At 48.4% G+C, this 14,426-nt stretch overlaps 2 protein-coding genes across 9 annotated transcripts in view; one reads left to right on the forward strand and one right to left on the reverse strand.

The window, feature by feature from the left end:
- LOC120898101 (glucose transporter type 1) overlaps nt 1–14,426 on the forward strand; it is a 177,612-nt gene that overhangs the window by 44,100 nt on the left and 119,086 nt on the right. The window lies entirely within an intron of this gene.
- The window catches only part of LOC120898103, a 40,358-nt gene that overhangs the window by 11,507 nt on the left and 14,425 nt on the right, over nt 1–14,426 (reverse strand). For 4 of the 5 annotated variants that reach the window (XM_040303488.1, XM_040303489.1, XM_040303487.1 and 1 more), the window contains exons 7-9: nt 14,076–14,169; nt 10,460–10,708; nt 9,117–9,774 (exon numbers count right to left, since the gene is read on the reverse strand). In XM_040303488.1, coding sequence (XP_040159422.1) covers nt 9,117–9,774; nt 10,460–10,708; nt 14,076–14,169 — 1,001 coding nt within the window. Of the gene's footprint in view, nt 1–7,758; nt 8,085–9,116; nt 9,775–10,459; nt 10,709–14,075; nt 14,170–14,426 lie in introns of those variants that run through there. The other variant, XM_040303490.1, reaches the window with a different exon arrangement.

A 14,426-nucleotide genomic window follows, 5' to 3' on the forward strand; every position in this document is an offset into this window, starting at 1 on the left:
TGTGTTTTTTCGTTTTATGAACGCTTACTGTCACACAAAAACGCCTAAAAAGCCAAAAAAAAAAAACACTCACGAAATATAAATAAACAGTTTGCATACCTTTAGGCGTTTTGTTCTACGTGTTGCATAACTTCCAATTTGGTTGGTTTCTCCGCTCGCTTAGTGAGCAGAATTTTCTTCATTACACAAAATTGTTACAATGATACGACCCCCACTGTAGTTGCAAACTCAATAAAATACATTCTCTCTGTCTGTATATATCTCTCTCTCTTTCTGTCTCGTTACATCATTCACACAGGCTTGCGGAACGAACGACTTTGCGGTTAATTGAAGCCAGTCAATATGGCGTTAGTTTCAGTTTTACGATCCCAAATTCCATCAATGGCAACACACACACACATACACACACAATCTTAAAATCTCAGCCGTCATTTTATGACTCAAACTGCATTTCCCATTTCCGTCCTCTCTAACCATTCCCTCCACACCACCGCACGCGTAGTAAGAAAGTCCGCGACATGGCACCATTTATCTCAATTACCTTTAAGTGAAGTGAAATTAAACTCATTCCACACCGTTTGCCCGGCTCGGAACGGAACCCGGGGACAATAAAATGTTGAAGAAAAAGTTCACCCACAATCGACGGCCCGCAGTCCGTCGCAAGCTATTTCTTTTGGCGTTTTCCCCGTGGGCGCTTTCGAACTCCCGGGCCCAGGCAAATGAGAAGCAGCCTGCAAAAGGCAGTAACAGAAACCCGTCATGGCAGTGTGTGTGTGTGTGTGTGGAAAGCGCATACACTTTTCCTCCCAAAACGCACGAATTGGCCTCCTCATCATCAACCTCCCGCTCCGTTCCCTCTCGCATGCCGTGTATGTTTCAAAGTGCTGTATCACTCGATTGTAACTTTGTTCCGATTCGTGCGCTTACGCTGTGTTATACATGTAAAGAGCGTTTTTTTGCTTTCTTCTCCATGCTGCCGTTTTACGATCTTTGAAAGGAACAAGAAGAACCTTCCTCGCGACCTTCCTTTCCTCCTGCAAGGAGAAAATCCCATCCCTCATTGACAGATCGGGCACGAGGGTGGTGCGTGATAAGGACGAAACGAAGCGTTTCGCACACATTTTGCTTTCATTTTCCAAATGAACGTTTTTCCAAAATCGAAAAGAGACTAACGGGGCAGAGAATGCGATGGATGGGGAGGGACCATTTTCCTCCCACACACGTGCACTCCTGACGGGGGTAGGGTGTCGCAGCATGGGAGAGCGAGAGAGAGAGGTAAATTGCCGCAAAAAGTAGCTCGTTGTAAACTGTCTGTGTAGTACACGTTCGGATGAATAAATTAGAGTAACGAATATCTTGTCTCCCTGCCCACCCAACCCATAGAGGAGTTTTCACCCCTTTCCATGCTGCGCGGGTTACTGGAAAACGGAAACTGGTTCGTCATTTCCGCTGGTGCGCCTCCCTGTGCCACCTCACCAGCACCACCGCCACCTTCAAAAAAAAGGGCCTGGGCCGGGGTTTTACTTGCAAGAAAAATAGCTTCCTTCCACACCAACCCCGGGGAAAGCCCGTGGCTTTACATCGACAAGTAGGATTTTTCAGCATTACTTTACGATTCCCTCCCCCCCCGTGCTCGTCCCTGCTTCAGCCTCTCCAGTTTCTTCACCTCATCTCCACCTGATTACTGAGCATATTTTATGCAGATGATATTTGGCCCCATCCACCGGAAAAAAGAGGTTTTCGGCTAGGAGAAAGGAGACGAAAAGCAGCATCATCCTCCCCCCCCCGCTCGCGCCGATGATAATGATAATGATGCCGGATGAATGCTGGTGAGTTGTGGGACTACCTCTGCCTCGGCGTGTGTGTGTGTGTGCTTGTGTTTATTTCGCAGTACGGCGGCGAGCTCCAGATGGGTTGGCCGAGTTGTGTGTCTTTGTGTTGAAAAATGAAGATTTGAAGCTTTCGGGCATCAATCGAGGAAATTACCTTTTCGGCGAATCGAAATCTTCCCGGGCACGAAGTTTACCCCGGGAAGGATTGGCCCGGGCCAAACAGGATGAACGCCGCTGCAAAGTGGGGGAAAACGTGGAAAGCGGAAGATCGTTTTTATAGCCCGCCCGGGCCGCCCTGATGGGGTTAGGCGGGATGAGGCCGCTGTATGTGTGTTTCCTGTGGCTTATCAAAGTAGAAGGGGATGAGAAGGTTTCCCCCCGCCCCCGCCCGGAAGTTGTTTTGTAGTAAAAATGTGCAAATTGTTTCTTCTTTTTGTTGGTGGTTTTTTTGAGGTTTGGGATGGGTTGAGATGGACGCATTATTCTATCTTCTCTCCGGTAAGCGGCAGTTTTATCTGTGTCTGTTTTGCTGTGGTGGCCATTGAATTCAAATGGAGGTAATGGATTTGATAGGGAGGAAAAGTTTAAGATTTATGAAAGATCAAAAGTAACAGCAAAAAGAATCAGCTATTCCTCAGCATTTTTCAATAGTTAAACAGAAGATCGACAAAGAAATAATTTATTGTTCTGGGTTCAAATGAAAAGCAACACAAAAACACGAAGAAACTTAAGCTGTTTGCTATGGTTTTGCATACAGTTTTTATCGCCTTCAAATGAGAGACGAACTTCCCTTAATTTCAGTGTATTTAACAGAGACAGTCCAATGGTAAGGTTGTTAAAAACACAGCTTAAAACGCACCCGTCGTGGAATCAAATCTTGCATGAAATGAGTCCTTCAAACACGTTGCAGAATAGAGCTTTTACATGAAGCTAGTGAATTTGGATATGTTACAGGGCTGCTCAACGAAATTTGAAGGATCCTCTTTACTCTGAACTGAACGCCGAAACGAAATTAAACTGGGGAGTTGAGGACAACCTCTGAAGAGACCTAAAACCAAAACCAACCCCATACCGGTACTACCCACACTGGTTCAGAAACTGACCATGACTTCATGCTGGTCCTGGATGTGATGCTGAACCTATACCAGTCCTGTAACTGATGCTGAACCTATACCAGTCCAGGAACTGATACTGAACTCATTCAGCGTAGGAAATAGAGAAGGAAGGCCGACATTTTAGCACAATTTGTGCAGTGATACATAAGATATCAAAATATATGCATTTATGTGACATAAAGCAATTGAAAACAGCTTTGAAACCATTGCAAGAAAGGACGATTTTGGAGACAGAAAAATCATTGCCAGCCCCCATATTGCAGCCCGAAATCGAGTGTTTTCCACCCACCGGCTCATTTGTGTCCGTCTTCAACTCTCAACGCTGTACGCTTTATCTTTATCACTATCATTTTCTCGTTTCACTCTCACACCATTGCAAACCATCCTAAGCCCTCTTCTTCTACTCCTTCACATCCCATGATGTACGGCTGGAAAGGATGATTATCGTCCATCGAAAAACGACCTGGACCGGGGCAAATGGGTTTCGTATGCAAATCATGAACCCGCGCACTCATATAAACCCCGAGCTCCGTGTTGCAGTTTCGCCGGAGCCCGACCACCATTAGAGAGCATCGCGGCACACACCGTACCTCCAGCGGCATGTGGCCATTAAAAGGCACCTCGGCATCCCAGCCGTCGTTTGGTTTGGTTGCGCGTGTCCGATCGGATCTCGCTCTCTCTCTCTTGGCTACCGTCAAAGTGTCGTGTTCACCTTCTTCCGCCGGGTTGGTGGCGGGCGCTGATTGTCGACTCGGTGGCAAGATTGCTTTATTATCGGTTTGAAGGCTTGCCAAGACGTACTCGGTTAGTGTGTGGAGTGGTCTCCCAAGTTCCCCGAGGTTATTGCGGCCTTTTCCCCCCGGGTGCTTCTCGGCGCTGTATCCGCGCTGGCCGGAAAAACAGGACTGAGCAACGGGATGTGAGTGTGTGTGGGTGTGCCTCGGCCGTAGAGAAATTGCCGCCACCGTGGATTGGAATTTGATTCCGCTGGGCCGAATGATACGATCGGACGGGGCGGCCGTCACCGTCGTCATCGCTGTTGGCACGGGAAATGGGCCTTTCCCAAATCGTGTTTCCATCACCGACAGAGGACAGGTGATTAGAGCGTGCGATAGCCATCGGGCTCGGGAAGCTCGCAGTGATTGAGGCATTTTCGTGAGCAGGATTGGCGCTTCTGGGCGAGATTAACGTTCGTGCTTGCAGGTCGGACGCGTGTGTGCCTGTGTGGAATGCCCATAATTGCCGTGGCTCCAAAACCGAGCCAAAGAATGCCCAATTTGATGACCTTAAAGCGAGAGATTGATTCGGGTGGAATGGTATTCGCATGCGGTTCAGTTACATCGGTCGAAAAGTGAACCGACGCTTTGCTCAAAATCTGCACCAAAATCGAATGCCTGAAATCAATAGGTGTATTTGCTGGGAAGCTAAATTCTTCCCCCATATACACACACACACACATAACGAGGGCAAAGGGAAAAGGGGGTCTCTAATCAACGGTGGAACATGTAATCACATCGCTCGGTCGGGTGAAAACAAAGCTATAAAGCAGCGCGCTGCCAGCAGGATGGATGGAAAATATTTCAACCCTGTTTTGGGGGAGCTTTACAAAAATACACCTGCACATAAATAGGCGAGCGCGCTCAACTCCCAAGCGCAATTGCACGCACGGTTTGCCGACAAAGAATGCATTGAATCGGACGGCGCGGTGTGTGCATTCGAGTTTTGTGCAAAATGGACTGGTGCGCTTTGCTGCACGAGGAATCCGTACACAGTGCGTCTCGGCAGAAAAGGCTCACATTGGGAAATCAATTTCCACTTTGATATTTTTTGTAGTTTTATTGGTTTACATCAAATAAATTGCATTGGAAGGACTAGCAAAAGACAAATGGGCAATAATTGTGTATAAATATTGAATAAAAATAACAATATAATGTTCTAAAACAAAGAAACATCCCAAAAAATCGACTTAAGGGGAAAAGTTGCTTTGTTTACAAATGTTTAAAAAGTGTTAAAAACATAATAAATTTACAAAAACAAATAAGCAATCTCATTTTCTTGTCACTCACTGTAACACTTGCACACGCATGAAAAGCGAGCGAAAGCAAGCATAAACGCGATAGCTTCATACATACTCAAACAGCGCACACAAAGACCGAGGCCGAGTTATGGCTCTTTGTGAGTGTGTGTGCCGCTGGCTCACCCTCCCCCAATTGCTAGAAAGTTAAATATTCCGAGAAAAACCGGGATCTATCATTGGGTGGAAAATTTCCAACAAACGGTTCCGCTCCACCCTCACTGTCCGCTCCATTTCTTTACCGCTCCAATTCGGAATGTATACGCTGTCCTCGAGTTGCTCAAACGTAGATATCGTTGCTTTTGCCATTTTGCGAACCCGGCAAAGCGAACCGGCCGATGCACATTACCTCCATTATCGGGGGTTTCACATGGCCGTACACACACACACACACATGCTCGGAATGGAGTCTCTTCGGAGTGTTTGAACTTGCCAACCGGTACACCAAAACAAAATGCTGGTTCCAAACGATCCGAACTGCCCCACCCACCCATTTATCGAATATTCGCCCACTTCGCCTCCCATCCCCCCCACTGGTCTGGACCGGGCTCTGTGCTTGCAGTTTCATCGCATCATTGTTCACCAAAGGTTCGCACAATTCGTAGCCGAGAGAATGGCAAAAAAAATGGACAAAAAAGCGCCAACACACACACAGACACACAGAGACAACGGCACAAACTCTCAAACGCCGGACAAAGAACCGTCCGAATGCACAATCGATTCGCAACAAAGGAATCCGCTCTTGCGAAGCGTGTTTCACTGGAAAAGTGTGTACGATTGAAGGGGTTGGATGCGCTTGGCCAGCTAATCGAGCCATTCCTTTAATGTGTTGCTTGTTTCTTGGAATCTTTTCTTTTTTTTTTCAAAAACATTCTTACATTCAGCTGCTGGTCCATTCCTCCGGATTGCCCTGGTACGGCAGCAGGTAATTAGGCGGCAGGCAAACGAATCCATGACCATGTCATGTCATTTCCGATTACCCGCTGGGATCGCTTGCGAGTACCTTGCGCTGTCCCAAAACCACGTGATTCGTGTCCCCTTGATACACAATAGAGAGAGAGAGAGCGAGGGAGAGGGGAGACTCGAACAAAGTTAAAAGCTCGTAATGTAGCGGACGCGGGAAGCCATTCTTCGATCGATGACGATTTCATCGATGCGTTGCTGTGTGGGCTCCGTGCCGGCCTGCCTTCTTCATCCTTACATTGTGTGCTTGTGTGTGGCAGGAGGGTAGAGGGAAAGCGGTAGGGCGTGAGGCGGGCAAATGGGAGGAAATCATATCGGAAGCGACGGTACTGAATATTCATGAGCGATTCGGAACGGAGATTATTTGATCGATCATTGTTTCGCCGTCGCTTTCCAGTGCGTTGCCGACCAAGTGTAAATGTGTGCCTGTGTGTGAAGACTATGTTGTAGTCAAACTTGCACCAAACAAAGCGCCGATGGGTTTTCGCACAAACTGTGAGGCGTACGCGCGCGTGTGTGCGTGTGTCTGTGTTCACCTTGAGGCAAATCGAATGGCCGGGGTTTTTTGAAGTTCTTCCGCTCGGGCGAAAACTCTCTATGGAAAGCTTTCTCTGCTCCACCCGTACACAATATGTTCGCACGTACAAAGTTGCTATTCTGTGTGTGTCTGTGTGCGCGTGTGTAGCTTGTAGCTCACACACACATGGTGTATGCAGAAGGGAAAAAAGCGAGCGGCATAAATAAGAAACTATATCCCGGCGGCGGTGGTAGATCGTTGAAAAGGTTAGCGAAGCATTTCGATTAAGCACGCTCACATGCACAAGGGGATGAAACGGGGCTATGAGTAGCAGCAAAAAAATCTCTCACTCACACAGACACACACACCGGGTGTTCATTGTTCCACGTATAATATGCCACAGGCGAAAGCCCAACGCGAATGGTACGAGGGATCAGCGATGCAAAGCGGGCCCGTTGAGATCGTTGCCGTAGGGCAAGAGCAGCTCGTGTGCAAATTAAATAATCCATCTATGTCTTGTAAGCTGCCGGCAAGCTGGCATTTGACTGCGGCAAGAAGGCGCGGCAGAAAATGAGGTGGCTCAATTATTCGTATTTCGCAAAGTTTCGTCGGCGTCGATGGAGGCGCATGGTGCTTCATAATTTGTGAGAGCATTTTCCGGAAAAAAATCAAACCGGTACCAGACGCGAAGGCGAACATTGTTTACGCAGTTCGGGGAAGTGACTCCGTTCCCGGAAAGAATGTTGTATTTTTGAGAAAAATTTAATTAACAAAAACATGTTTTAGTGAAGCACAGTTTCGGCGCCGTGACCAGGATGATAACACACGTGCCACCGTAAAACAAATACATTCAATCACGGCACTCATTTTACAGGCCTCCGCCCCCCCAGAAAACAACACTCGCGGCACATGCGTGTGAAGAGCACAGGCACCGAGCAGTACAAAATGCAAAACCAAACAAAACCACTGAAAAGCTGCCCAAAGTAGCATAATTAATGAAACATTAGTGTTTCAAAAACGATAAATTTGTGTGCATACGCACGCGTGTGTATGTGTACGTTCAATGATTTATACGCGGGCGTGCACCAACCAGCCGCCTGTGTCCCGCGGTCAGAGTGTGTCGTGATTCCTTCCAGGCACGTACCAACACAAAAGGGCGTTTCACTGAGCGTATGGGAGCAGCAGCGCCCAGGGAACAGGGAACAGCGGCCGGCGGGGAACCCTAACTAAAAGCCAAACAAAACTTGCCATGGAATGTCATGGGTGCGTTTGTGCTATTATTTATTGATGCCATTAAAAGCGCCCGGCTGCAAACTACAAAGTTGCATTGCTGTTACTGCTGCTGCTCGCTACCACCCCCTGAAACCCTGTCCCTCACCACTGCTGGTTGCTGGCGGTTTGCTGTTATTGCTGTTATCGTGCTCAAGCACACACACACACACACACACACACACACACACACACACACACACACGACTGCAATCGATCGACCTCGATACAGCGAAGGAATTATTCACGATCCCACGCATTAGAGCGGCGGCTGTTGGCGAATCCGAGTCGAAGCTGCCCTCCATAGTCGAGGTCTGATGGCGAAAGAGGCAAGGCAGGAGGCAGGCGAGTTAAAATTGTTGCACCGATGTAGCGCGACGGCACGACTTCGGCAGCTAATTTCATAAATAAAGTAAATTGTTTGATGAGTTTTTGAGGGCGCGCGCGAGTTCGGTTGTCGCTGATGGGTTGATGTGCATTGGTTTTGTTTATGTTGTTGCTGTTGTTGATGTTGAGGAGCAGCAGAGGGTGGGGTAGACTGTGTCAGTCTGGGGTGACGTATGCGTCAACAGGCCGGGCGACATGTAGTACAAATTCGTTTAACGCAAACCTCTTGCAGCGTGGCTGCCGTATGTAGTTGGCAACGATTTGTTGCAGCTGACGCCCATGAGTGAAATGCGGAATGTGTAAGCAACTGCATGTAGTGGGGAGAGGAGTGGGGAGTGGAAGCTGCTGGTTTTAATGAGCACTGCACTGTAGGTGTGAATGTCAAACATCGAGCGCTTCATTATAGTAAGCTCGTTGTACTATTAAAATCAACATGTTCCAATTACTTTTCTCACCTCAACGCCCATTTGGCAACGGTGGGGCGCTCTATCGTGCATAAAAAAATAATTTCATCATCTGTCCCGGACCCCATCCTGTTCATTAATTTGTGCAATTATCACGGGATTGCACGCCGACGTGCACATCAATACTGAAGAAAAGAAACGGAAGGAAAAAAGTCGCAATCCAACAAAGACGGCTAAACCAAAACGCGAAAGCATACAATTGCAGCGCTCGTCGAAAGCAGATGACGTTACTGAATGATTCATTGCTGAATGGGTGGTGAACTGGTACCAACAACAAAAACAACAGGGAGAGCCACCGCGTGAGCTTCTTCCACAGCAGCGAGCAATTTTGATAGACACGATGAAACGGGTACGCAGCGACGCAAAAAAATCACTCCTTTAAACCACTTCCGTGTGCATCGCCACGGAAGTAAGCTTACAAACTGAAGGCACACCGGGTTGGGACAAAAACGTTTCGATGTGCATTGCACACAAAGACAAGCACAGACTACTCACCGGCCAGCTCGCCAACGAATTGCTGCCATTGGGCGTCACCATCGTCCAGAGGGCGTCCGGTCAGCTTGCCGGCGCTGTAATCCGAATCGCTCGCCCGGTGACGGATGCGGTTGTCATCGTGATCGGCACCACGATTGATGCCCGGTACTTGGCGGTGGCGTTCGTTATCTTTGCCATTGTCATCGCCCGGTCGTCGCGGTCGGTCAATCCAGCTCGGCGTAGACGACTGCGTATTCCCGGTCGCATTATCCCGATCCGATTGCGTCGCCGCTAACGAAGGCATTGATTCGTCGGGCGTGAGGCCTGACGTGCTGGTGGTGGTGGTCCGGCAATTGGAATGAGCTTTTCGCTGTGCCACGTCCATCTCGGGCCGGTTTGGTGAAGATTTCGCTGCCTGATTGTGCTCCTCCTCCTCCTCCGGGCGAGGTGATAAAAGCGTACGGGAGGAAGTCGTATCACACTCCGACGACTGTGTCGATGCATAATTACGCAACGATGGCTGACGGCCGCGATGGTGCCGACGTGGACTGACCGCCAGCTGCACCAGCGAATTGATCGGCTCGTCCAAATACTGGATCTGCTGGCTGGAGAGCTGGTGGATGTGGCTGAGCTCACTTTTCACCTTGCGAAAGTTAATGGCCTGCGTGTCCAGGAAGAGCTGCGGAAGGAAAAGAGCAACGATCGGTAAGTTACAAAGGAAGAGAGAGAGAGAGAGAGAGAGAGAGAGAGAGAGATAGTGTGTGTGTTGGCTGAGAGTTAATGTACTGTGAAGGAAAGAATGATGGTACCCCAACCGCAACAACACATTATTCATCGCTGCTTTTAATCGTCTCAGGTGTTTCGGGCGCGGATGCTGAGTGTGTACCATCGCTGTGTAAAGCTACACTCCACGCCGACACTTGAGCAGCGAAGAGCTCGCAAAGGTTCAACAGTCGCTGCTTTTTGCAGAATTGATTGTCACCGTTTCTGAGAAGCTCGTGACACTTGAGATATTCGGCTCATTCTGGGAAAGTTTAATCCCTCAACTTAATGGTGGGGATGAAAATCTCGAGCTTTCGTGGAAGTTCTATCCATCATTACTCTGCTGATGACGCTGATGATGATGCTGTACACCTGCTCCTCGGGTGCAATGTGTTGTAGGAACTTTTAAAAGAAAAGCTGATTGGAAGGAGATTTTGGTCGACCAATTGCATACTTTAAGGCGTATTTCTTCGTCTCTCGGCGCTATATGCGCCAAAAGGTATGCAATCTGTACAACAAAAGCATCTCAATTCCTGGTCATGTGGAAACCTTATTAAAAATTAACATAAAGTACGGCTCGCTCGCACCCACTTCGTACCTACCTCCAGCCGCTTGTTTTCCATCTGCGCTTCCAGCAAGCGTTTTTCCAGCTCCGCCCGCTCCTGCTCGGTCCACTTCGCCCTCGCAAGCGCCTCCTTGAGGTTCCGTTTCAGATCGTTAATCAACACCAGCTCGACGTTTTTCTCGTCGACCGCGAGCTTTAATTTCGTAATATCGCTCTCCATGCGGCGGTACTGCTCCCGCACCAGCTCGCCCACATCCTGCGGCCGCGGGACCGTGCGTAGCTGTGTCTGCGGAACAAAAAGCGAACAAAAAATCGATTTCAGACCTTGTGCGGCATCATGGAGCAGAGAGAAATAAAAATATATACATACACACACACATAGCGAGAGAGAGAGAAACGTCAAGCTTTGACAACCGAGCGATAGGTTAGTAATTAAAAGGAAGTGATAATTATTCTGCGCGTTTCCGTTTGCCCTGTTTATCGACACACAGGCCACAGAGAAAAGGCGATAACGAAGCCGGGCCATGGTTGCTGCTGGTCGGCCCCAGCAGGGGAGGGGAATTGATATAAGGCTTTGCTGTGCCAAAAGGGATTTGAGACATGCGTCTGATAGGGTGATTAACGTGTGGAAATGAAACAGTTCCGGGAAGGCTCATTTCGCACGTACGCATTACCAGACCCACACACACACAAACACCCACCCATACGACAGCAGCGAAAAGGAGATTAGTGCGCCTAGACGCCTATCGTGTACAAGGAATTTATCGCCATCTGGCGTCTTATTGACAACACAGCATCGGGGAGGAACCGCCCTGGGTAGAGTAGTGCGTTACTGACGCAGCATCTCAGCAGTCACACCCCGGGTCCTGGAACCCTGGATAAGGCTCCAGCAAACGTCCAGTGTCCGTGATGAACGGCTCGGTGGGAATTGTATCCACACAAACACACCTTTCGCCTCACAGAAGAATGGGAGCGCTAGAGGGCGCTGGATGAGGCGCTGGAATGTTTTGGATGTTCAGATCGGTGGTCGGTCCAGTTGCTGATCTTTCTTATTTGACAACGTAATTGCGTGACCGTCGGCCTTTCGGCACGTGTCCCTCGGTTGTATGGCTGGCCGACCGAACGGGTCCAGTCCATACCGGGAAGGAGTGTGTGTGTGTGTGGCTGTGGCTGAGTAATTACTACAATCAATCAATGTGTGTTTTATCAGTCGAACGTGTCCTGCGGTTGCCGGTGCGCATTACCGTTGCAAATGTGGTCGATGTCAACGAGCGGTGCCGCCTAACAAGCGCCATATGGGACGATGTCTGTGGGCTGTTGTTTTCTTACGACCATTGTGTGTTACGACCATCCTCTCCACCTTCCCCCCCAGTACGGGCGAAGAAATGGTCCGGAAGAGAACATACCGCAAAGACAATTGCTGCACAACTGCAAATGATCACCGTACTTTAAATGGGGGTTTTGTTTAGAGGAGGAGGCAATGGGAGGCGTGCAGACGCTCGCGGTAACAGAGAGGTCAGCGTATTGTGTGCGGTTCTATTGTCCCTGTGTAATGACTACAATCATCAATTGGTTTTGCATTAAGCATTCTCCGTGTTGTGCTACATCACAGTGCGGAAAGGAATGTATTTTCACCAAACCATTACAGCACAAACACCCCTTTAAAAATACACCCGTAAATGTTTGGATGTGTTTTCCTCCTCCTCCCTCTCCACCACCGCTGGGGCTTGCTCCTTGTTCCCGATTTCATCAACCGCGCACCGCGCTGGGGTGGCCGGAGCGCGTTCGATAAAACTTTTCCAATTTCCTTATGAAAGGCGCGATAAAAAGTACCAACCGCGAGCCAAGGGGAGGGAAAAAATCAACACTCAACTCTTTCGCACAGAGTGTACAAAAAAAGCAACCAACAACAACACACCATGAAAACACATATTCATCACGGGGCCGCCGTGTCGAGCGGGGCCATGAAAAGGGTCGCCCGGGAAGGTTATTCTGCCCGGGGACTAACTGCCCCGGCTTGGCAACAACATTGAAACATTGATTAATTAATTTCCTCCTTCGCGAGTTTCTGACGGTGAAGTTGTGTGTGAAGTTGTGCTGCTCCTCGCGCCGTATGATGAACTTGCTTCCGTGTAAAGAAGCATGGCTGTGGTTTACAGGAAATGGCTGGGAAGGGGGTTAAAAATCATACTTCAACTGAAAATGTGTGTTTATTCTATGTATATAAAAAATAATAAAAAAACCTTTCAATTTGAATGTATGCCACGAACATCAAGTTTCGTTCAAATAATACGCCTAAATGTATGCAATTTTCAGAACAAAATTACATTTTTAAACAATTTCGCTACTAGGCGGCATAAAATTATGATTTTCTTTAGTTGAAGTTCAAACAACGATACACTGAAATGATTTCTAATGATTTTTGCTTAAACGTATAAACAAAGTGAAAGAATTGAGCATCTTGTAATCCAAAAACATCTACAAAAAATGTAATATCTTATAGATCGAAAGACTAACGCGGTTTTACCTGTTTGCAATTTGTATCGTTACAGGTAAGCATCAACATTTTACCACCTCCTCGCAAAGGAATGCATCTCCAACCTTGCTGCAACAACTTCCTGCACTGTAAACGCAATAACGATGCACACCAAGCAAGCAAGCAAGCAAGCAAGCAAGCAAGCAGGCAAAAAAAGGTGTAAAAGGTAAAGCGCGGCACAAAACTTCATTAATGGCCGCTAGTTTAATTTATAGCCCCGTGCCCCATTTTAATGCAACATCCGATCCTCCCGCGCCGATCTCCGCTCTCCCGTGCACACACAAATCGAGCCTGAAAGTTGCGCCCATAGTTTTGCACCGTCTCCCCACCCCATAACGCCCCCATCTCCCTCGTAAAATAACGATTGCCCCGAGCGCGAGCCCGCGAGACAGTGATTGCATCTACACGGTACACGGGTTTTTGCAACAACCCAGGGGGGCAACTATGCTCACGGTTCAACGCCGGCTTTAGATAAGCCATCGCGCGCCCCCCGTTGCAGATAATCGGACAATGAATAAATTGTGCTAACTTAAGCGTATCGCCTTTCTCGTTGGCGGCCCTTTTCCGATCTGGCGAAGCTTTGGGAGCAAAAAAAAAAGGTGCGAAAGTCGTTCCTGACCTTTTGCCGCTATGTGGAGCGTTTGGATCGAGAGCTGAGGAGAGCAGCTTTGCAAGCAGGGGATGGGGAAATAAAATTTTATAGTATCGTGAAGCGTACCGAAAAGCGTGTTCATTCCGTGCGACTTGCTGAAGCTTCGGAAGGAGAGCGCCCGAAGATTCCATATCCCAGGGTTAAGCGTTTTCGTTTCGCTTTCTAACACACAGCTTAACACACACACGCGCGCGCGCTATCGCAGCTCGCGGTGAGTCATCCTGCAGCTCACGGTGGTCAACAGTGTTGGACGAAGAAAGAAAAATGATAAATTTTCCTAACCTAAAACCGTACCGGGCAGTACTCTCTTGGGTGGCAACGATAAACCCACACACACATAGAAGCAAAAAAGAAGTCTTCTGTTCTATAAACACAGGACAAAAATACCGTTGGACAGCAAACCGTTGGACAGAGGGGAGAGCAACTAGAGCAGCGGAACGATGAGCCTTAAAAGAAACTAATTACCTGCAGATAATTAATCTGCTCCGTTAACTGGGCGCTTTCCTGGGCGTGCCGGTCCCGATCGTCCTGCCAGTTTCGCTGCAGCAGCTGACAGTTCCTAAAGGCAGAGAGAGAGAGAAACAAAAAACAGACAGTTGAAGAAGCATGAAGCATGAGAATGATGGAGAGAGCGAGCAGAAACGGTACGGAAGAAATAATTATTATGATTGTGACGAAAAAGTTTTATCCCACACCCCGTACAACCGAACACTCGCACCGAAACGCCACAAACACGGCTAGGAAGGGCGGGCGGGCTGGCGCCAGTTCCTACTAAGAATTAGTCCTCCGGTAAGTATGGCAGCGGCTCAGAACGGA

Source organism: Anopheles arabiensis, chromosome 2 (genome assembly GCF_016920715.1).
Source record: "Anopheles arabiensis isolate DONGOLA chromosome 2, AaraD3, whole genome shotgun sequence".
NCBI lineage: Eukaryota > Metazoa > Arthropoda > Insecta > Diptera > Culicidae > Anopheles > Anopheles arabiensis.